The sequence below is a fragment of the Stegastes partitus genome, unplaced genomic scaffold, assembly GCF_000690725.1.
Source record: "Stegastes partitus isolate 25-593 unplaced genomic scaffold, Stegastes_partitus-1.0.2 Scaffold99, whole genome shotgun sequence".
Lineage (NCBI taxonomy): Eukaryota > Metazoa > Chordata > Actinopteri > Pomacentridae > Stegastes > Stegastes partitus.
Genome location: NW_007577830.1, coordinates 853,217 through 876,794, shown reverse-complemented (window position 1 = coordinate 876,794; position 23,578 = coordinate 853,217). Strand labels below are relative to the sequence as shown.

The following is a 23,578-nucleotide window of genomic DNA, read 5'->3' as shown; positions in this document are numbered from 1 at the left end:
AAAAGAATTTAATAAAATGTCATCTTATCTATTTGGCTTATCTTATCAGTTGCAAACAGATTTGAAGTTATGTGTGTTTGTACATTATGACTGTTTGATCCAGTTAAAAACTGCTGTGGACTTACATAAACTGGGCAATAACCAGTTTTTGATGAATGATGACCACTTTTAGGTGTCTGAACTTGTGCATCCCTTCAAATTTCACATACATCTTAAGTCATTTTGACCTCAAGCTGGACCCGGTTGTGGAGAAAACGTTCCATCCCTTCAGATTAAAATCCTCATGAGGCCATCAGGACGACCATCATTCAGTTTCAAGTGTGCAGCGGGGCCAGAGGGAGGAATGAGGGCTGCTGGGATGTGACACGTCAGCCGTAAAGGTCACGGCAGAGGTTAACTCTCTGCTGTCCAATCAGCTGTTTAGAGCCTGTCAGCGCTTTGCCAGGACAGTGAAACCCTACACCTTTATTAGTGCCTCAAAGGAGCCGGCCTCCTGCAACGCACACACACATCTTCTGCACATTAGGGATTACTGCCTCTTGCTTCTGTTTATCTGCGCAAAAACTGACTTAAAAAGAAAAAGAGGAATGAGGACAACGGTGCAACAGAAATAACAAATCTGACATAATGTCCACTATTTGAACACACAGCTCATAATCCCTGCTGTTTACTCAAGTAATACGCAACACGTTTTACATATTTTCCTGCCACCTTTCCGCATTTCTGTCCGTATTTCCCATTTCTCTCCCTTTTGAACAAACTCACCTTCTCTCACTGTTGAATACACACTGTGTATTTACCTAGTAATCTATACACTGCACACTGGACACACATCTCCATGTATTTATATAGTAATACACACACACATACACACTTGCACAGTGTTCATCTCAATCCCACCCCCACACTCAGACCTCTATCAATGGGAATCCTGTCCCCCTTCTCCGACCAGCAGGAAGAGCCATGCTGGTCTACATTCCTTTAAAGAGAGAGGAGGAAAAGGGGGGGAGGAGAAGCGGGTGACACAGAGGTGTGCGAAGAAGTAAATTTCACTGGGGAGAAAGAGAAAGTTGACAACGTAAAGAGATTTAAGAAGGACGTGACGGGGGAGCGAGAAGAGGGCAGATAACGGTGGAGTCCAAGGTAGAAAACAGGGACAGAGGTGGGGGGTGCAGGAGAGCCGGGCACGGCAGGAATCCCTGAGAGAGAGAAAAAAAAGAAACAGAAAAGCAGCCATTGTGTGTCCCTGTGTAAGGGGCCGAATCCACCGAACCCCAAGAACAATCCCTGCCCTGTGTGAGGGAGCACAGAGGAGGAGGAAGAGGGAGGTGGCGCTCCAAAGAAAAGGGGGAAGAAAGATGGACGAGAGGAGCAGAAGTAAAGACATTATTTGGAGCCGAGCAGGACAGAGGTTGTGGTTTAACCACCAGAGCGCAAACTAGAAAACTACTCTGTCTAAAGAGTCTCAAAATGGACATGAACGTGCGTCTATGTATAGATAATTACTGTACAGTACGGCCCTTTAGTACTTCTGCACCGGTTTATGGCCCTTGAATCTTCTGGGTTTGCGTGCATGCACAGGATGGATATATAGCAACAGTCTGTGCAGCTTAAATTTAGCTTTTCGCTTTTGCATCTCCGTGTTTATTTTTGCATGTGGATCATCTGATATATTCTTATGAAAGAGTGCAGTGCACCTGCGATCATCTATTTGCGGTCCTCAGTAAATATTTGCCTGTCTGTTCATAAACCGCACCGTCTAAAAGGCTCTTTGTGTGTGTTTGTGAACATAATACTGCTCACTGTAGCGTTGTGGCCTTCGACATGACACGTCTTAAATTAAACTCCGACCCTTTGTGTTGCATGTTATTCCAATTACATTATGGCACGTGTACATTGTGATTTTAAATCAGAGGAGGTTGGATTAGAGACTGACTTGGGGTGCTTGTTAAACATGATGGGCAGGAATTCGTCCACCGGCAGCATCTTCATGAAAGGCTGTGCAGCCAGCAGCTTCCTGGCTCCTTGCTGGGAAAGCGCGTAGCCGAGCGTCCAGTAGGAATAATCTGCCACGACCAGATTGTGAACACCGTCCACCGACTGCTCCGGCTGCTGCACCTGCATACGCTTCCGCCCCACGTAGCTGCAGATAGAACGAGACAGAGTGTGTTACTGCATATAGAAGAGGTTTTACCCAATAAAATTCAGCCAGAATCTTAAGGGAAAGAATGTTGAGTGCTCTTACATGAGGTCCCAGTCCAGCTGGGCTTTGTCTGTGTCATCCATGATGGTCTGAAGCCTTCGTTTAAACCTGGGCTCAAACCTCACGTCGTCCTCTAAAACAAGAACCTTCTGGAGACCACGTTCTATCACCTGATGGTCAGAAAACACAAAGACTTCAATTAAAATTAGTCAAGTCAAGTGCAACAGTTGTGGTTTTGCCACATGTCTAGATTGTACATTCTGTCCACTGCCTTACAATAACAAGAGGAAATGAATGTTGCACACATGTTGTCTTATATGTGGAGTAATGTGCAGGATGCTGAAGACCCTTTGAAGTGAAAATACCATTTTTAGCCTCGTTAGCATGGCCATATGGTGGTTTTTTATAAGCTAGAAGACATATCATGACATAACATTTCCACCTTGAAGCTGGTTTATGACTATATCTGAAAAACACAGATTCAGACTTCCGGGGATTCATATGGAACTAACTAAAGAACCAATCTTGTCTTGCAGGGTGGAGCTTCCTGTATTATTCTTCTTCTCCAGAATCAGTTTATGGTTCAAACATACAGCGCCCTCCATAATTATTGGCACCCCTGGTTAAGATGTGTTAAAAGCCTTAAAATAAATTCAACTTTTTTTGCAGAAGCAAACTCTCACACTGAAAATTGTAGAAAAATTTAACCTTCAACTCAACTCAAATGAATTGTTGGCAAAAGGGGGTTGTACAAAGTATTAACATCAAGGGTGCTCATAATTGTGGCACACATGATTTGATGTAAAAGAATTATTTTTTAATGTGGGATTTTTTTTCACACTGAATAAATGCACTTGAATTACAGCTTGAATTTTCCTCTTTTTTTTCATTGTGGTCCAATAATATTTAGAAAAAAAATGAATTTACAAGAAGCTAAAGAACACATCTTAACCAATAATTATGGAGGGCGCTGTATATGACTGAATTACTTCAATATTGCTACATGCATTTGGTAGCATAGAGTGCATGAGCAGAGTTGTAGGTGAGCTGGTGTGCTCGAGCTGCAGCAAGTGGGGAAGGGTGGGTGAAGAGAAATAAGGCGCGGACTGATCTGCTCACAACAAAAAAAGCAGCAATGCAGAGTTACATCATCTTTCAAGACACAAAAGGGATTGTTTCATGGGAATTTTTTTAATACGTAACTTTTCTGGGTTGACCTTTCATTTACTGCAAACATTAGAAGCATGAATTATTTTGCACACATTGTAGATATATAAATACATCCTGGCGAGTCCTAAAAGCAGATTTCTAACTTTACAAACTACTTCCATATTTATGGATGAAAAAGATTCTTAGGAATATGCATGCACGATACACAGAAATTAATTTTTAGAGGTTAAATTAGTACTAGAGAGGAACTTTTTGATGATGTTTTTGACATCATTGCTGCACATCTCTACGAGGCCACTAGGAAATATCTCAATGGAGCATGTTAGGGTCACTGTACATGTCCTAAAACTGTCCTTATTTTTAAAACATTTAGTTTTTCTGGCAATTTTTCCATTTATTTAAGAGAGACAGGAAAAGGGGAGCAGATATAGAGGGCAGCAGAGCACCCTGAGCCAGAATCAACCCAGGGATACTGCATCAGGGACGACAGACCTTTTACATGGGCTCATCGGGGTAAAAAGGTCTTTTTATAGTGTGAATGTAAAGTGTTGAAGCTGCTTACTGATACTAATATTTCATTTTAGTCTTTATGTTAATGTTAATATCAGGGTTCAGATGTCAGACTCAGCTGCAGAACGGCAAACACTCTTACAAGAAAACATCAGCAGGTTCATTACAAAACCTTTCTTCTTGAATTTATGCATTAAATCTCCTTGTTCTCACCTGCATCCATATAGAGTGATGGCTGAGGAAGCAGCCGATCTCCCCTCTGGTCAGGACTCGGCCAGAATACGGGTCCTTGTAGCCCGGCAGCATTTCTATCCCCAACGCCTGCAGCTGTGACGTATTCAGAGCCCTGAGAGAGAGAGCGAGAGAGAGGAGACATTAAGGTAATGGTTAGTAATGAGAGGAGGAAGATCATGCATCTACACAGTCATTATGCTGCCGAGTCTCCGTCGTCAGGGAAAACGGTATCGCAGCAGAAAAAAAAAAAAAAAAACACAGGAAAGAAACAACAAAGTCACGCCTGGCAGGTTGCAACAAGTAACACACAACGCCAGACAAACAAAGGCTGGAAAAAGGATTAGGACATTCTCAAAAGTGGATTAAAGTAAGCACAGAGGAGGGAAAGTAAGTCAAGCGTATTGCTGCAAACACCAAATCTCCTGCTTGGACAGGATGTTTGGGTATACATGTCGAAGAAAGTAGCGACAGATTGGAGACAGAAGACTGAGCATTATCCCGGCGCTCGAGTCGTGTCGGGTAGAAAAACTGTTACGCGGAGTAAACTGAACTAAACATCACAGAGATTTCTTTTTGGGATTTGATTATCCGTCAGCGCGAGTTCATCAAGTGCAAGCAGGGTTTGTGACCTACTTGCCGTCCACTGCGTCTGTCAGCGTGGCATCGAGGCCCAGCGAGGCCATTGTTTTCAACATCCTGGTTCTTCTGTCCAGCCGGCGTTTCAGGTTAATCAGGAAAATCTAAACATTCCAAACACGTGGGAGACATTTTCATCGGGTCTGAAACGTGATTCTGTATTTTTCAAACTGTAATTCCAGGAAAGAAAACACGGGAGGAGAAGGTCGGGCAGGTATGAGGAGAGGGCAAGGATAAAGGAAACTGGAGACATGAGGAGAAAATTTGCAGATTAACAGTAAAAAGTTGCTGAGCTTTTGCTCCTCCAGCTAGAACTCACTTCTTCAAAGCCGATCTTCGCCTGCAGCGGCGGCGGATAGGAAACGTGCTCAGAGGGCTCGATGTCGTGATCAACTGTTGACAGAAAGAGAAAGGAGGCGAAGGGTTAAAACAACAAAAACAGGATTAGAAAATGACTAAATTTCCTCTGGATTGCGGTGGTTTACTTTGCTTTACTTTAATTTGTTGCATTTAAAATCTGAGGAGAGAGAAGAGCAGCGAACGGAGGCCAAAAGGAGGGAAAAAATGAGCCGGAGGTGGATAAACAGAGCAGAGGGAGGAGGAGACAGCGAGATAGTACAGAAGAGGAGAAGAGGCTTGACAGGATGCAATCAGGAAGGGTCGAGGAGGTCGAGGAGGAAAAACAAACCTGAGAGCTGAAGTAATCACAGAGTGACGGGTAGTAAAGTCACAACAGGTGGAGTTTGTGTGGTTGTGTGTGTGTGTGTTTGAGGACTCACTTAAAGCCTCCGTGATGGTGTGTATGAAGCTTTCCCTTTCGTCCTCCACGTTCTGCTGAGCTTTGAGAGGGACGGGCAGGAAACCGTAGTGTTCTCTGTTGCACACATACATCTGCACACCTGCGACACAAATAAGCACAAATACACACAGGTTTCTGTAACTTCTTCTTGCCAAATAAATATAAAATGACACCAGCTCTGGATGCTCATACCTTCTGCTACACTTGTCACTTTAGCGTCTACATGCAATATATAAGTAAAAAGGAACTTTCTCAACAAAGTAAGGTGCTTGATTATTCTTAAAATGTTATTTATATGCATGCAGGAGCCTCGTATCATGAAAAAGGCATGTTTTTTTTTTAAGTCGCTAGCGTGATCGTGGAGTACATCTTTTGCATTTGGCGTTTCATTGCTCGCCAAAGAGTTGTGATTAACCATCTGGCTGTATTTAAACACCATAAAATGATGTCAAAATGTATTGTAAATGTATTTATACGTTGTCATGATAGAGATGCAGCTCCTCCAAGAAAGATTTAGTGTTGGAGAATGTGATACCCACACAGTGATGGAAGTATGGAACCCCAAAGTAGAAATAATAAAACATTTAAAAGACATAATACATTGTGTAAAATACATAAATGACAATATTCCAATTATTATTATGAAATGAATTATTGTGGCATATTTTTTTATTTATTTTGTTACTTCATGTTTACAATTTAAATCTTTTTTTTTTTTTTAAAGTGCATTCCTATTTTAAGTCACTTTTTGTGGGACTACAGCTGACCCCGCCCCCTCACCTTTCAACCAATCACATGCTTCCAGATTTAACCTGCTAGCTAGAGCAACTTAACAGTCCCAAAGTAAGCCCGCAGTTGTAAATAAACACTGTACATTTGGGAAAAATAAATATCATTTTTATGTTTGTGGGTGGGAAAAAAAAGAATAAACGGGGTCCTGTTAGAATTAAATTCAAATCAAAACATGCGCACGTCTTATATTTCAGCTTTGTTTGTTTGTTTTAGTATAATATAGGTTCAAAATATGCTGGTTGAAAGTGAGGCTGGTTGACGTTAGCTGAACAGAGGACACTGAGGCCACAAGTGCAGGATAATGGAGGCTGCACGATTGATTGTTTCAGCATCTGCACTGTGATGTGCGACGCAAAGCAGGGCACAACTTTTTGAAAACTTGCACAACTCTTATTTTCCATGACTTATCTACACAGGAATTCTGATCGAGCATTATTGTCTCGGATTTAAAGGTTCTTTTCTTTTCTTTATTAACAAGAGACAGAGTGTGTCGACATGCAGCCTCCACATGTGCAGAGCAAGATGAGCGAGAACACTGAAAAGGAAGATCTGGTTGCAGAAAGAAACACAAGGTCAGTTGTATGGGAATATTTCCACTAAACAAAAGAAGGAGTTTGACTAAAAACAGGAACTCTACCGGCAGTGTCTTGTAACTGTCACCGCTACAGGAGGCAACACGGCTAATTAGTCCGACCGTTTAAATCGGCACCACAAAGCTCCGTGCAAACCAGAAGAAAACGGTTCCAAATGTCTTTTTTAAGCAAATGTTTTTCATTCTAATCTTGTTCATTCTTTCCAAATAGAGGTGCTCAAGTCATCTGCTGAAAATTCCTGCATTTTTTCAGATTGCTATATATATCGCACAACAGAAAAATGCTGTATAATATTGTGCAGCGTAACAGTAGCGTAAGAAAAACCAACCAAGCAATGCTGCTGCTGCAAAAGCGCTGCAAACGAGTGCATTCAATTAAACAAGGGGGTGAAATATTGCTTGTGAATTGATTTTACTTGTAAAAAGAAGAATCTGTGATCTCTTCTTCAAAGGTTAAATATTTCCACTTAAATCCTGTATAATTGTATGCACTTGCTGTAAGTGCTGTAACTAATATGAGAAACGGGAGAAACTCTGCCAGTGTCTTTGTGTTTGCATCTGTTAGTGGTTGTGTGAATGTTTGTCTTTTTCAGGCGATTGCCAGACACCCTTGTTGTCTATTAAATGGAAAACTTAATGGCCCTGTTTGTTGCTTATAGATCATTACTCAAGTCAAACACGCAAATCTACAAACACAGATATTGTTGCACACTTAAAAACACCCACATGCTCAGTCGAAGTCACACACATGGATCCGTTTATCTGTGCTCTCACTCATCTACCTTAATCCGAGACATGTGCAAAAAACCAATATAAAAAAAAGCCCCCTGTGTTATACAGCAGTGCACATCTGCAGAATAAAAACCAGTTCGCAACCAACTGCTAATCATGCACTGAAGTCGCTGATGATCCTCAGGTCAGCGAGGATAAGCTGCCATGATTTGCATTTGCACACATACATCTGCACTCAAATACACACAGGTTTCTGTAGCTTCTTCACCCAAACATTTAGAAATTAGGCCACCTCTGGGTGCTCATACCTTCTCCTACATGTCACTCTAGCATCTACATGTAGTGTATAAGTAAACAGAAACCTTCTCAACAAAATAAACTGCTTGATGATTCTTAAAATGTTATTTATGTGCATGCAGGAGCCTGGCATCGTGAAAAGGTGGATTTTTAAGTCACCTGGCTTGTTCATTTAACGCATTTTTTGCATTTAGCGTTGCATTGCTCGTAATGTTGTTGTGATGTACCATCTCGAGTGGTATTTACACACCGTGAAAGGTGCAAAAAGCACAGAAACGACATGCAAAATGTGCAGCAAGAGCTGTTTGTAGACATGCAGCTCTTTCAAGGAATCAACAGGAGTTAGTGTTGGACAAACCCAGCAGTTGGAACAATAAGAACATTTAAAATAAATAAAATCTGCAGATTAAAAAACAGTTTGCAACCAACTGCTAATAGTGTACTGAAGCTGCTGATGATCCTCAGGTCAGCGAGGTGAAGCTGTCATGATTTGCATTTGCACATATAAACCCAAATACACACAGGTTTCTGGAGCTTCTTCACCCAAACATTAAGAAATTAGGCCACCTCTGGGTGCTCATACCTTCTCCCAAATGAACACACTTGTCACTCTAGAGTCTACATGTAATGTATAAGTAAACAGAAACCTTCTAAACAAAATAAACTGGTGATGATTCTTAAAATGTTATTTATATGCATGCAAGATCCTGGCATCACACAACGGCGGATTTTTAAGTCACCTGGTTTGTTCATTTAACGCATTTTTTGCATTTAGCGTTGCATTGCTCGTAATGTTGTCGGGATGTACCATCTCAAGTGTTGTTCAAACGCCGTAAAATGACACACAAAACGTGCAAAAAGCACAGAAATCACATGCAAATTGTGCTGCAATGCTGTTTGCAGTCATGCAGCTCTTTCAAGAAATCAACAGGAGTTAGTGTTGGACAAACCCAGTAGTAGGAACAATAAATACAGTTAACATAAATAAAATCTGCAGATTAAAAATCAGTTCGCAACCAACCGCTAATAATGTACTGAAGCTGCTGATGATCCTCAGGTCAGCGAGGTGAAGCTGTCATGAGGCATTTTCATCTTCGCTACAAATCTGGTAGTTTGCTGCGACTTGAAGGTTTCAAACTGACCTGCTTGACGCGCTGAGAAAGCAAACACCATGATGTCATCGAACGCCCAGCTGTAGTCGGGGTGTGGAGGGTAGAAGGTCAGATCTCTGCTGGATTCACGACGCAGGTCCAGCAGGAAGGTACTGTGCACCATGGGAACGGGGAAGCAGCCGAGCCGCTTCCACTCCCTGATCGGCTGGTAGTCTGGCGTTCGCTTATAGTAACCCTGACAGGGAGGAGGGAGAATACAACACAAGGCTGAGTTCATAAATGAAGCTGAGTGGATGGATAGATCGGTGAACTTAAGTCCAAACTGTACCTGTGGGGTGATGCCACACCAGAAGTTGGAGTAGAGAGAGCGAGACTCCAACATGGGTGCCACTAACGTCAGGTTCTCGGCCATCAGCAGGTTCAGCACTTGAGGGTTGGTCAGCAGGTTGTCGCTGTCTACAAACTAAAGAGGAGCAACATGTGAGTGAGGAAACCACAAAAGGAATAAAGGCCTAATCCCAGCTCTACCCCGAGGCCTCAAAACTAAACCCGCACAGATTTTAGCTGACGTCGCTGCTGCAGGGCTCCAGTGGTCGAAATGGAATAAAAAGGAGGAATAAGACACTCTATCATGACAGTGCACGTTGCTCGAGCACATCTGCATTAAAAGAAACTGTACATCTGGGCTCCTGTCTCATTCGCAGTTTGATCCTTCCCAGGTTGTGACGCTACAGTCTTTATATATTTTACCAAACTACCAGAAATATGAAGAAAACCCTAAAACGTCTGTGAATCTGTGCAGACATTTGATTAAAAATACAAACAATTCTACAAATGTGTAATAAATAACTGCGAGCAGCCAGAATGTTTAGCTAAAGGATGGTTCTTCACATACTTTATGTGGTTCTTTAAAGCACTACCTCATTTTTATTGGGGTTTTCTAGTAGCAGGTAATAGCAGGATTTCTGCAACTAACATTCTCAGCTCATTCAGACTATAAAACAACAGAAAATGATACATGGGCACCAAAATTTCACAAATTCAAAGCTGGCTTCTTGTAATTTGTTGCTTTGTCTGACCAACAGCCCAGAAAGATTAAATGCATGTGAATGGAAATTCCTGCATTTACAGCTAATAAGTAAATGTTCTTAAAATCAGCGTGTCTGTAGATGTTAAATGTATTTAGAGTTTCTTCATGTTTGGTTCAGATTCATAAGTTAACTTAAGGTTTTAATGGTCTCCTGATAATGAGTGATTTCATACTTGTGATACTTTGTGCTTCTCTGATATTGACCATTTTAATACGTCACTTGTTTTTGCATTGATTTAACTAAAAAAAAAAGTTAATAAATGGCCAACAACTGCCTTCAGCCTACACATAATAATTTGAATTAGGTAATTATTTTGACAAAATACTTGGGTATAGTTTAGAAGAGGATCTTGACTGAACCAGGTGGCTCCACAAATAACCATCTACAAAGTGGTGCCTTATATCGTAGAACCTATTTCTAGTACTGTAGTTACTGGAGCACAAAGGAACCACTTTTCGATGGTTCTTTGGGGCATCTTTGGGATGTTTAAACAAACTCTTTTCAGAAATATTTTTTTTTAAGAATCTCTTGATTAACGCTTGTTTGTAGAAGTCAAAGTGGTTCTTCTGGTGTCACTGTGAAGAACCATTTTTGTTTCCAGTTAGCCGAGTGTAGATAAACTTTCAAACAGACTTCTTTCCTACACCATCCAGCCTCGCTTTATCTACATGTTTTGGAAGCAGGAAAACCATTTTTATAGGCGTCAATTTTCCTATGAGTTATGGAAAGTCTGCAGATATGTGAACTCGCAGAAAGGATGCAAAATAGTGTTGAAAATTTTAAATGCATTTAGCAGGAACATGCAACATCTCTGAGTCTGTGAATGTGGAGATTGGGATCAGGTCGTCGCTTCAGAAACTAAATTAGAGAACCGTTTATAGATGTACTTCCTATCTAGTTAAAAATAATCTTAAATATCTTTAAAAATTGAAGACAAGTGGCATTAGCTTAAACTCATTCTTGCAAAATCAGCACAAAAAAACTCATTTAACATCAAATCAACAATTAGAATTCAATACATACAAGGAGTTCTAAATCAGGTTGTTCATGACAACAACAGTCAAATCCAAATCCAAACTTTGCCATTTACAAATCTGAAAAACTAACTTAACGCCCTCAGTGGTGCTAAAACTAAACTAAGCATCGCATTAGTTCAGGCAGAGAAGTCACACTTGTGTCAGCTGATCGGCGTCATTCAATGCCCCATAATCACTTTCTGCTCCAGCAGCATCAGGTGACCCGTATCATATTCACACAGCACAACTATTATAGTCTAATCTTAAGCTTCTCACAATTAATCTGCTGATCCACTTATGCCAACATCATTTGCTGCTGCAGCTCAATCCACCGCCCAGAATCTCCTCATTAACTGATACATTTCGGGTATATATTGAGTGTAAGTAATTGATATTTGACTCCTTTAAATGGCAGGTTATCTACATATGCAACCACTAATTGGAAAATGTGAAACTTTATGGCATATTTACTGTTAAATTAAAGAGGTTACCAGTATGTAGTCGGCCCAGCGCTCCCGGGCAGCCTTCAGCGCTGCCTGTCTCAGCTTCATCACGTGGTTGAATCTAGAAGGAGGCCAGTGTTTTGGACCCCACTCGTCCGTGTAGGACCTGACGCAAGAATAAAAGTCACTTAAATGGTCTGCGGCATTCTATTAGGAAACACAAATTAATCCTCACAGCTCACCTCGGCTCCTCCATCGGCCTCCACTCCACGTAGTGGTAGAGACGCTGCGCTCTCTTCAGCCATTCCCTCAACATGGCGGTAGTGTTGTCCATATTGTGGTCTGTTGCTGCCCTGAAACACAAGAACACATTCAAATGAGCCCGTTCAGGTGCTAAACACACCTCAGCTGGGTGGTTCTCAGGGACAAGAAGAGCCAAACATAACGTAGAGAGCTGCGCCTTGGGGTGGACTTGATTTAACGTAGAGAGGTTCTGACAGCTGTGACATTCACAGATCATGTTATGGAAGACAACATTCTGTCTAATTACTGTCTGAGGCTACAACAGGCTGCCTCAGTGTTGCAAAGCCTCCTTGCTGCCTAATTTACTGCACTGCTGGACAAAGTCTGAGGAGTCACAGTGCAGGCAGACGTGACTCTGAGTAACTCTGGTAAAGAAAATAATCAGACGGTGAACCTCCTTCGCAGACTTTACAAACAATTGCAGGTTTCTGACAAAGAACTCATGCTTAGAGACTTCCAATAACTCAATTTGTGTGTATCTTTTGCTTCATTTGATGAGAATATTCACATGTAAACAATCTGACACTGAAATATTGCAAAGGCAGCCTGACAAAGCAGCACTCATTGCTGTCAGAAAATGATGTCAGTGTAAAAGAAAGCTGCTGGTTTGTCACCCCTGCGGTTTGCATCTCCGTTTCTTTGCAGAGATTTCCACTTCAGCCTGCAGAGTTGACTCACAGAGGACACTGTGGCTACTGTGAGTGAGAGCGGGTGCGCGCGTATAAATAAATTTGCGCGAGAGAAATTAAAACCGTAAACAAGGCCGGCATCACGGTTTGCTATCGCTGCACATTTGGAGGCGTCGGATGAATAAACATCACCTGTTGCTGCCTCTTTTTTTTGCATTCAAAATGTCATTTAAACAGGAGTGTGAGAGCCACTTGCATGTGTGCATACAAACAAACACACACACAGACATAGTGAGATGGAGTTTTCCACTGCTTGCTGTAATATTCCTTTGCTGTGCCGTCTCCAAAATCACACCCAATTTTATCCTGGATGGACAGAGATAGAAACACAAACATGGACACAGAAGATAACTCCTGGTTTATCCCTAAAAACAGCAACACAACACCTGCTTTCCTTCCTTCTGATGAACACACATGTAGGTACGCATGAACGTGAGGACAAATTACACACATGAAATAACCACACGGATACATGCACAGTCCTGCATCGCACACAAACGCCAGTCAGCTCTCTTATGTTTGGAATTTCAATCAGTCAGACAGACAAACTCTTCATCCAGCAAAACAACCAGCTGGAGAGAAGGTCAATAATTTTAATGGCATTCGGTGCGTGTGCGTGCCTGCAGCTTACAGACGTGTGCAAGAGCACGAGGACGTTCATTTTTGCGTCCTGTTTGTTTTACAGCAGCGCGACCGCTTATTTGCGTGTTGCACAAGTGCTAATTTAAAATCTTAAATGCATCTGCCCGACTGTGTGTAAAAGGTGGTGAGTGTATGCAAGCACACGCATGAACGCATAGCTGACTGCAGTGATGACTAGCTGTTGTTTTTTCTGTTGTTGTTTTTTTTTAGCACAGCGAAACACCTGACTCGCTGGTAATGAGTAGATGTGCACACACGTTTACATGTTTCTTCAACTGCTAAACTGCAGGCATCGCTGGGGGGGAAATAAATGTGTTACTACACGCCATCTCCGGATGACAGACTCAGCTCCAGGCGGAGATTTTTTTAACACAAGAGAGAACTTCTGAGAGCCAAACATACAATAAAGCATGTGTACGTTTATGAAGGTAAGGAGTGAAGTAGGAAGGGGAAGAAAAGGGGGATTGGTGTGTTGCAATTCTTTGTTTTACGGGCAAATCTAAACTAAAAATATGCAGGATTGTACTAAAATGTTCCTGATTAGGATTGAACAGTTTAGTTTAGCTCATTAAAGCTCCTTCCAAACTTATAAAATGCCTGGGCTGACTTTGTTTTCTCTCACATTGCACTAAAATACAGCTTAGTAAATGTCATTAAGGTCCTGATTTTTATATTTAAAGCCTCTTCTTAGCTTTGTTTGTCCAGGTAATCAGGTAAAGATTAAAAAATGTCGAGTAAAGAACAGCAAACTTGTGTCTGCATCTCTTAGAGGTTTAAAAACACGAGTTTAAGGAATAAGCAGCATTTGTTTGGTCACTCCAACCCATCTGTAGCGCTCAAAAAGCATCTGATAGGTAACTTGTTTAGAATTAATGCTGCTTTCTGACTCTCCTTTTCTCTTTTTTTTCCACGAGCACATCCTGGAAGCCGCCCCTCCTCCTGCCAAGCCCCTCCGAGCACTAAGCACTCAGAGTACACTGTGTGATTTTCCATTACCCACATTACATCTCAGTGTGCCTTATGATTTCTGAATATGAGAAACTTAGCGATGTACACATCAAAGCAGCGAATGCGCACGGCGTCTACATGTGAAACAAATAGAGAGAAACAGAGAGAGTCTTCTGTTTATTGCCGGGATCAAGCAGAGCTGCCAGCATACTGTACATGTGCCTCATGATCTGCTCTCCTGCATTTTTATGGCGTATTCTCTCCTCCTTCTATTTTCTTCGCTCCCTCTCCTCAATTTCCTCCACCTTTGGGCAAGATCAGCCCCAGCAGCTGAGCTGCACTGCTCTGTGACCCCCTGTGCCAAGTCTGAAAACCTTTCCAGTTCCTTTAAAACCCTTCAGCTGTGCTCAGGCCCGCTGTGTTCTTCAAACCACCGGAGCATTTTGTCCATCTGGTTGAGGGAAGTCAACTCAGAGAGGGTGCGTCCACCCGCAGCAGAAAGAGATACAAGAGTGATGCAGCAAAATCTGGCCATAAATCCGCCTTCTCATCCGTCTATACCCTCATATATCTCTCTCCTGCCTCATGCTGCGTCTTCTCATTACTTTTTGTGAAGTTTACAGTAAGCTGCACCCTCATTATTCTGCTGCCTGCAGCTTCAGGGGTTATAGGCTTCCTCTCCCCTTCTCTGCCTTTATGATCAGCATCTGGACAACACATGGCTCACCTACACATCCCACCACTCCCTCTCCGTATCGCAGTCCTTCCCTTGTTACCGAATGTCAGCGCAGCAGACACCTTGATATGATTACAGCCGAACAATGTGCTGGAATATTATCGCAAAATGTGGAGCCAGATAAGATAATGTGTGTCCCAAAATGCTAACATAAATGACTGACTGTGATGCTACAAGCCTATAAATCTTTAGATCTAAAGGAACATTCTTGTTTGGTAAAAACTGCAATGTCATTTTTAGATGTTTTACAGTAAAAATAAATGGAAAAAAATGCCTATTTCAGCCAAAAATTGACCCTCATAATCCTAATATCTGCCAAAACAATGAAATTGTTTGTTTTTTGCATACATGCATCAATCTATCTTGTCATCTTTAGTCCCTCTTTTTCACATCTTACACCAGCTCACAGTCCTCCAGTGGTTCTTATCACCTTTATAAATGAGATTAAACTGCATACCGCAAGTTGCAGATAAACTAAATGTTTGCATGTAGTAGTTTTACTGCTGCATAACAGTTTTTCCCCTCTCAGGACAAAAAAAGTGATTGATAACAAAAAAAAAGGATAACTGCACTTTATACATTCATAAAAAGCTACAATTATCAACACCAGACGTTGGTCAGTTTGCAGCAGTGCAGGAAATCTGCAGGTAAACATAAGAATACATTGGTGACACGTTTAATCCCCGTCACCTGACTTTACTATCAACATCACTTCATCACTCTTTCTGTCACTCTTCCTCTCTCCTCCTGTGGTTATCCGCTCCACTAAAGTGTCCGATAATCCGGCCTTCAACACAGAGGCTTGTCTCTAAAACCGGCCCTTTAAGGTAAACACAGGTCTGACAGGATCCAGCAGGCGAGTGTCAGCCAACTGTTGATCCAATAAACTGTCTAATATCCATGCCAATAATGACCGGGTGCTGCGTGTAATTAGGGAGCGAGAATGCCTCTTTCAGACCCGAACATGGATGCCTTTAAAACATAATAACTATGCCAGTGTGTCTGTGTGTGCGTCGACTCGGCTGTGTAGTCTCTGGGCTGACGTGGCTGTCAGATTCTTGACGGCCTAACAGGGTGAAGGAGAAAGAGGCGGGGGTGGACGGGTGAGGAGACGAAGGGAGGAGGGGGGTCGGTGAGACGAGGACCTCCTGACTGAAATTCCTCATGAGTCTCAGGGTCAACACAAGAAGCCGAGGCCGGCCGAGTTGCACTGGAGTGTAACGTTCAGCGGTTATATTCAAGAAGAGGATTTTCATCATGGTTAAACATTAAGGAAAGCCAGAGTTGACAGCTGTAGCAGCCATACGAGAAGCTGAGCCTCTAGTGTTAAAGTCACAGCTCCAATCCCTACACTGTGAACTTTCGCTGAATATTTACTTTGGTATTAGTTTTTGTGCAGAACTGTCCGATAGGAATAAGCAGTAATTCTTAGGATATGGAAGTGTGTCAATGCCACTCCAGAAAATTTATCTGTGACGTGTTATTAAGTCAAAAATGTATTGTTGTACCATACTATAGCAAGTTATTATTGCATTATCCTAACATACAAACTCACATTATCACTAGAGCCTCACCTATACTAGATTTTTGGAGCCAAAACGATTGTAGGGAGTCAAAAATCTGATATCGATGTATCGGCTAATATTGTTTATATACACGCACACAGTATGTTAAAGTTATACTTAAATACAAAAATGATAAGGTTTTGTTTTTTTAACTTTGTAGCAGTGTATTTCACAAACTTACGGGAGGCGGGAGCGGTCATGGCCGCACATTTTTTTAAACGCCATTTAACGGCGTTCGTTTTCTCGAGATAACGAGATAATTATCCCGTTGACAGTTTCGGCTGTCACTTCAGCCTTCATCAGAAGTTGTCAGACTCCCTGGTGTGACGTATCTTATATAGACAGCTGACCGGGAACTCCGACATGACGTGTCATGAGAACAACTGACCGGGCACGACAACTTACAATGAAGTGCTCGTGCCCGGTCTCGTCTGTCCTCCGGCCCCCCGTTGGTGACTGAGGATGGAATCCTGGACCGGGCACGAGCGGGCAAACACAAACACCAATTGTTTCGTTTTCACGAGAAAACGATTCTTGTTATCCCGAGATAACGAGAAAATTAACTCGTTATCTCGAGAAAACGGTGAAGAAAGAACAGTAGCGGAAAATGACCGCTCTCGGCTTCCGTACAAACTAGTTCGCAACTCATCCTGAAGAAAAAGCTCGACTCTGCAACGCCATCTGCTCACCTGTGATGCTATGCTACATGTGCTGCAGACAGCGCTGAGAGACAAACTATGTGATGACATCATTTCTAGCCACCTATTTCTGCATCGTGTGTATAAAAGAAAGTTTTTATGCCGGCATATAATGGTCAACAATACCCCTGATATCAGTATATCTGTGACTGATTGATATCGTCTGATACGATCAGCAACAAGTTGGGCTCAACTTACAATAAACTTTTCTTGCTGTAACAATACACTGTTCATGTTTCATGTTATAATGTCATCATGTATATTGCTAAGACAGAACGCTCATGTTTGAATGAGGAAACAGTGTGCAGAGAACAGCTCAGTTCAGGTTATGGCTTATTTATGCGATTTGATTAAGCTCTCCTTCATGCTTGAGTTGAAACACGGTGAGATTCTGCTGTTTTCCAGCACACTCGTTGCAATATCATCCCCTCTAGTTTGTTGCTTCCAGCTGCTTGTAGGAGTCTTTCCTCTGACTTTGTTAAATAAAAGCTGCAGAATCAGACAGCAGCAGGATCCATTTGAGTGTCCCCAAAGATTTGCACGTATTTCCGCATGTGAAATAACAACGCTAGCGACTTCATTAATTACTTATGAGTATAAATTATCCTCGACATGAAGACGGGATCAATCAGAATCTAACATGACATCACATTGTGTATTTGCCAGGTGAGCTGTCAAAGAGTCAAGTAGCTGTTAGATTATCATCATGTGTTTAAGAAATCTTAAATAAACTAGGCTCTTTGTTTTATGAAAAGTTTGATGAGCTGGATATTAGTTTAGTCTAATATTATTACATTATTATCACTTGATGCTGTGTCCAATCTCACATGTATGATAAATACTGCTAGGGTACCATGGCCCGCTCTGTCACTGTATTGGGTGTGTCTGAATGATGCCATGATGGATCTCTAAACAACAGAATGCTGTAATGTATTGATGAAGCCATCAATGTTTCATATCCCTTGTCTGAAAAGAGCTTATGCTGAAAACTTTGCTATGAAAGTAATAACGCCCCCCAAAAATTATGTTTTAAATGCTGCCTACTCCAGCTTTAAATGCTAACACATGTCAATAACTAGCAGTATTAACTCTTGTTTTCTACTCTATATGAACATTCAAAGCGAGCTCTGTCACATAATCGCAGCAATTCATTAACTGAAACATATCCTGGCTTTAGAAGATGGAAGAAGTGATGAGTGGGAGAGAAGCTTGGGAGGGAAGGAGAGGGACTGATGACACACTCAGACGTCTTAATGTTCTGAAAATTACATTTCCTCTGAGAGACTATGAGACTTTCTAATGAATGATCCACTGTTCAATAAGCAGCATTTTTCTAATCACTCTACCTGTTTTTTTCCTCTTTGCCTGCCTGCGTGTTGCGCCTCCGTGTAATCTAATCCGGTTTCATATCCAGGCCTCCCTCCTCTCCAGATGAGAGCGCTCATACCAGGATGCCATTGTGTTTCAGTGTTTGCCAGCTCCATCGCTGCGGCGCTGCCAAGCTCTGACAATGCTGCTGGAAGTGTGCTGTAACACATGGGGCATCTGAGCAGGAATTCACAGCCTGCAGCCAAGTGCAGGAACAGCCACTTCCACGTCAGACGGAGAGAAGGCTCGAAAAAGGCTCCGGGATCGGAAAGTAAAGTCGCTCTGTTTGGTGCAGTTGATTGAAGAGATATGTCGAGTCTGAAGAGGAAAGTTTCCCATGAAGGCGTTCATGCTGCAGGCCGAGGAGGAAAAAGGCCGGCCTGTTGGCAGGTACAACATCATCAGCTGCAGCTTCTGAAGGGAATTTGCTTGTTGCTGGCGACGATTAGGCTCTGAAGTCACTGCGTTTGGAAAATGGCCAATAAGCCACAGAGTAATTTCTAGTAATAACGCCTCATCATCAGGTGTGAAAGAAAGTTCCTTTTCCCACAGATAGCCTGCAGCTAGCTGAGCGATACAATAAAAAAATGTGACTCAGTGTTTCTCAAGTGACACTTAACGCTCATTTCAACCACGGGCCATGTGTCTGGCAGTTCAAAACACACCAATAAGCCTCACAGTTGCACTGCATGATGGTCCTTCATTGCTGTGATTCACTGTGCTGCTGCTGCTGCTGCTGCTGCTGGGAATGCTCACTAGACTAATAAAAGTGTAATAATTCGGAAAGTAGTTCCCCACAAATGCCTTTGCTCCCATTTTAGAAACATTTCCTAAAAACCAGCATAGTTCAGGTGCTGTAGGAAAACACTGAGGGGAAAATATGCAATTTTGTGTTTTTAAAGATCTTTGGTGAAAACAAAATGTGTTTGGTACAGAAGGCCATAAACACAAGAGGCAGGAGCACGATAGCTGCAAAGTAAAATACTGAGGGGGTGAAGGTAACCTTTGGGGGGTTTGGTGCGTCCAAGGAGAGAAAAGTTGAAGAAAACTTTTGAAATATCATATGTTATGTTGTCAGAAGGAGGTGTTATTGGCTACCCAGTAGAAGAGGTTGGAAACAAAGCCAGGTGTTTGCCAACTGCAAAAAACATTGAAAGAGAAGAAGAACCAAACAAAACTTAAGACATCTACAAGCAAAAATGGTCTTCAGGAGCTGTCTTCAGTCAGAAAGTTGTCGCTATTCTTCTGGTATTTGATCATGCTTTCTGTTGTCTGGAGTTAAATATTCACTACGTCAGACACTTATTCAAAAAAAAAATGTTTCCATCAACCATCGGGATCATTAAAGAACCAGCTCAAGCGAGAAAAACTATGTCCAGTAGCATTTTCTAACTCTTATTACCTCAAAATGTGCTTTAAACACATTATGGAAACGAGGCTAATGGCAAAACCATAGAGCACCAACACCTTTATATGTGCTTTTACTTCATTAAGTCCTTATTTTAATGTAGAGATTTACTGCAAACACGTTCTCAGAGCTGATTTTTTAGTGCTACTAAGTGGTGAAATTTTACTTTCCACGGTGACACAAGCGGTTGGATCAGCTGACTTTCTCACAGCAGGGTGGCAACAAGACTAAGCCAGATGTTTTCTGACTCGTTCAAGTCCTCTGAGACCTAATTTAAACTAGTTGTGTCTGTAAATAGGCTTTGATGTCAAATGTTGTGTGAAAAGGAGAAGATATGGGTAGCTGAGCTCCTTTGAGATACACATCGGCTGCTGATTACGTCGCTTTTCCAGAGAAAACTCTGCAAAGAAAAGAAAAAAAAAACACAGAAGCATCTTCTTCTGCTCCAGTGAGCTTATGTCATCACGATCTGGAAACTGTCACCTCGAGTTTCTGGAGAATATTTAACTAATCGGAGCAGATGTTTTAAAGTTTCCCACGGGCTGGATGCGGCTGCAGGATCTTCAGGTGATACTGATTGGGAGGTCAGGGATGATTGTGGCTGCACAGTTCTGGCTCACGGTGGGAAAGAGAATGGAAAACAGTCGGAGCAGAACACATGCTCATTATGCGCAGAACTCAACACACATCTAAAACTAACAGGCATCCGTGGCTATTGTTGCACCAGAACGCTGCAGAAAATTTAAGACCTATTTTAGTTCAGCGCGCCAACACTGTGATCTAACAGCCGCTGACACACACGGCTGATAATCATTCACAAATGCCCGGCAGCAGATAGCACACACTAGGTCTCTATCCCATTCGGATAATTTATTCCATACTCTTGCATAAACTGCTCTCCCAGAATGACCAAAGTTCTTGCGTGACAACACCAGCAACAAGTTCTCTTTCTTTCCCTGCTGAGCTCCCACAGAGGAATGGGCCCTCAGGTAACACACCTGGCGAGGAGAAACCCCCTACCGGCACCCGTCCAACATCACAGAACTGATAAGCTTCTTAGCAAGAACCGGCTTTCTGTTTTCTTTCATGTTGTCATTCAGAGGGAATGAAAATTCAATGATCTGGTAGGTAAAGAAGCAAAAACACAGATTTCACAAAACCTGATTGAACTCTGGGTTTACATTCACACTGTAAAAAAGGAAATCTGGAAAAAAAAATTTAAAAAAAGTAGAAAATCCATATGTTTAAAACAGTGAATTACCAGAACATTCAAAAACTGTTAAAAAAAATTTTTTTTAAATAAATAAATAAAAATAACAAAAGATATCTGTAAAATAATTAAATTTGAAGCAGATTTAAATAGAGTACAACAATGTATTTTTACCGTTACACATGATGATGTGGGAATCAACATGTACAATATATTTTTTTCTATGACTTTACTAAATATCCATAATTTAACAAAATACGGAACATCAGAAAACTTACTGTTATTTAAAAAAAAAAAAAAAAAACAAGTTATTCTTTTTTTTCTGATTTAAATACAGTAAAAAAAAAAGTTCTGTTTTACATTCTAAAAGAATAAATCACTATTTATGAAAATACCAATTTTTGAAGTGGACATTATTTACTAATTTAACAAAACAGGGAAATCATTTACAATAAAAATGTCAAGTAAAACTTATTTCTGTGACTTTACTAGATATTATCTGTAATTTAACAAAACAGGAAAAATCTGTAAAATAAGAGTTTAAAAAGTTCTTAGCATTTTTAAATTCTTAGGATACATATTTTTTCTTTAATATATCTAAAATATCTGTAAAATAATTTTATTTTTCGCTAATCTAAATACAGTAAAAAGTAATTTCACATTCAAATGTTGTAGAGAAACAATTTTTTTTTCATTAATAAATAGAGATGTTTGATGACAATATTATTTACTGTTATGGCCTCTTTTTTTTATTTTTATTTTTTACAGATAACATGTAAATTAATACTCTTTGTCCGTGCTGTTTCTAGTTATTATCTATAATTTAACAAAACAGGGAAAATCTGCAAAATAACAGTAAATTCTTTTAAAAATTCACAGTTTACGCCGCCTACATTTTATCCAGTGTAGTTTATGGTGGGTATTTCGACTGAGCAGCAGCGTAGTGAAATATTCAAGGTGCTGCATTTGCAAAAGGCGAGTTGCTACAAGAAAACAAGTCTTTGAGGACTTATTGCAAGCTGTGTCAGGGAGCAAAAACTCCCACAAAGCTACAAATTTGGGGTCAGCTTGTTTGCTTTCTTATCAGAAGTGTGTCGTAGAGGTTGATCTCTCGGATTGCTGCTGGTCCACTGGAGGCTGGAGGCGAGCGGAGCCTCCGGCAAAACAAGGAAAACTCCTGGTGATGCCAAACTCACTGCTGAAGTCACCTCCAAAGCAAAAAACAGCCTGGCTCCCTGTCAGACTGAACTACCGACGGCACAGTCAGCATAAATCCGTCATATAGTCAGAGAAATTCAAACTAAGCGTTCAAGTACAATTTGTTCTGGTCCATTTATCGCTGCATAACTCAGTGCACTTGTCAAAATAACTTACAGGGTATGTTGTTTATGTCATGTTATATTATATCATGTGGGTCAGACCTGCTCATGACATGATATAGTAGATCCAGGGTGTAATTACATAAAATCTCGCTCATTATCTGACAGGAGCGACATTACATACGTCTGTCAGCGAGGCCTGCAGCACGGATTTAGACAACAGGGGAAAAATTCTTCACTTATACAGTCATGTTGTGCCTGGGGCCTTTGGGGATGCATCAGGGTTCACAATTGTCTCGCTGTTCAGAAGAAAAAATACGAGTTAAGAGCTGCTTTGTGGTTGCATATGATTCCTATCAATACAATGCAAAGAGACAAACTGTTCATCCAGTTAAAAGTGATGAAACATCCCACCACAAAGTGTCTCTGTGTTCACTGACATTCACAAAATATGGGATAAGTGGTTAGATAATAAATGAGTAAATGAACAACGTGACATTAAAAAAAAAAAAGGATAGCGTGCCCTCGAGGGGAGGCAGATGATGTCAGCGCTCTGATTTCCAGCCCGTCTCTGACAAGTCCACAAATCATGTCGACCCTCAGCTCAGCACCTGGGAAAGCATTTCAGCACATGAACACCGCCGGCGGGCAATAAGCAGCAGGCAGTCGGTAACAAGCAGCGTGTGGAGGGAAACAACAGCAGGCCGGCCTCTGAGTTCTGCGCTCCGAACGTCAAGACAAACGCAGTCTACGAAACCCTCTCTGATTTCCTTTGAAGCTGCTTCTGTAGGCAGAGTGTGAAATTCAACTGGCCCAAGATAAAAAGCTGCTGAATCCCGAACTTAACCTTTTGCAAATTGTTCAATAATTGATGCACCCGCTCAGTGCTTTCTGTCGCTCCCTAAAAGCTGGTGTTTCCAGAAGAAGAACAACTGATCCAGAGTCATTAGTTTATGTATTTACCTGCTTTAAACAGACAGCGTTTCCCCCAAACATCCCAGAGGAGACGAGTCCATGACAACGGACTGAGTCTGACAGTTATAACATCAGGGTGTCGTTTATTAA

General features: G+C 41.4%; 1 protein-coding gene across 1 annotated transcript in view; it reads right to left on the bottom strand.

Annotated features, from left to right (window-relative positions):
- The window catches only part of colgalt2b (collagen beta(1-O)galactosyltransferase 2b), a 38,811-nt gene that overhangs the window by 6,168 nt on the left and 9,065 nt on the right, over positions 1-23,578 (bottom strand). The window contains exons 2-11 of the mRNA XM_008277525.1: positions 11,870-11,980; positions 11,676-11,793; positions 9,406-9,540; positions 9,108-9,312; positions 5,533-5,652; positions 5,073-5,146; positions 4,751-4,857; positions 4,097-4,229; positions 2,246-2,373; positions 1,937-2,143 (exon numbers count right to left, since the gene is read on the bottom strand). Of these exons, the coding sequence (XP_008275747.1) occupies positions 1,937-2,143; positions 2,246-2,373; positions 4,097-4,229; positions 4,751-4,857; positions 5,073-5,146; positions 5,533-5,652; positions 9,108-9,312; positions 9,406-9,540; positions 11,676-11,793; positions 11,870-11,980 (1,338 nt within the window). The remainder of the gene's footprint in view (positions 1-1,936; positions 2,144-2,245; positions 2,374-4,096; positions 4,230-4,750; positions 4,858-5,072; positions 5,147-5,532; positions 5,653-9,107; positions 9,313-9,405; positions 9,541-11,675; positions 11,794-11,869; positions 11,981-23,578) is intronic.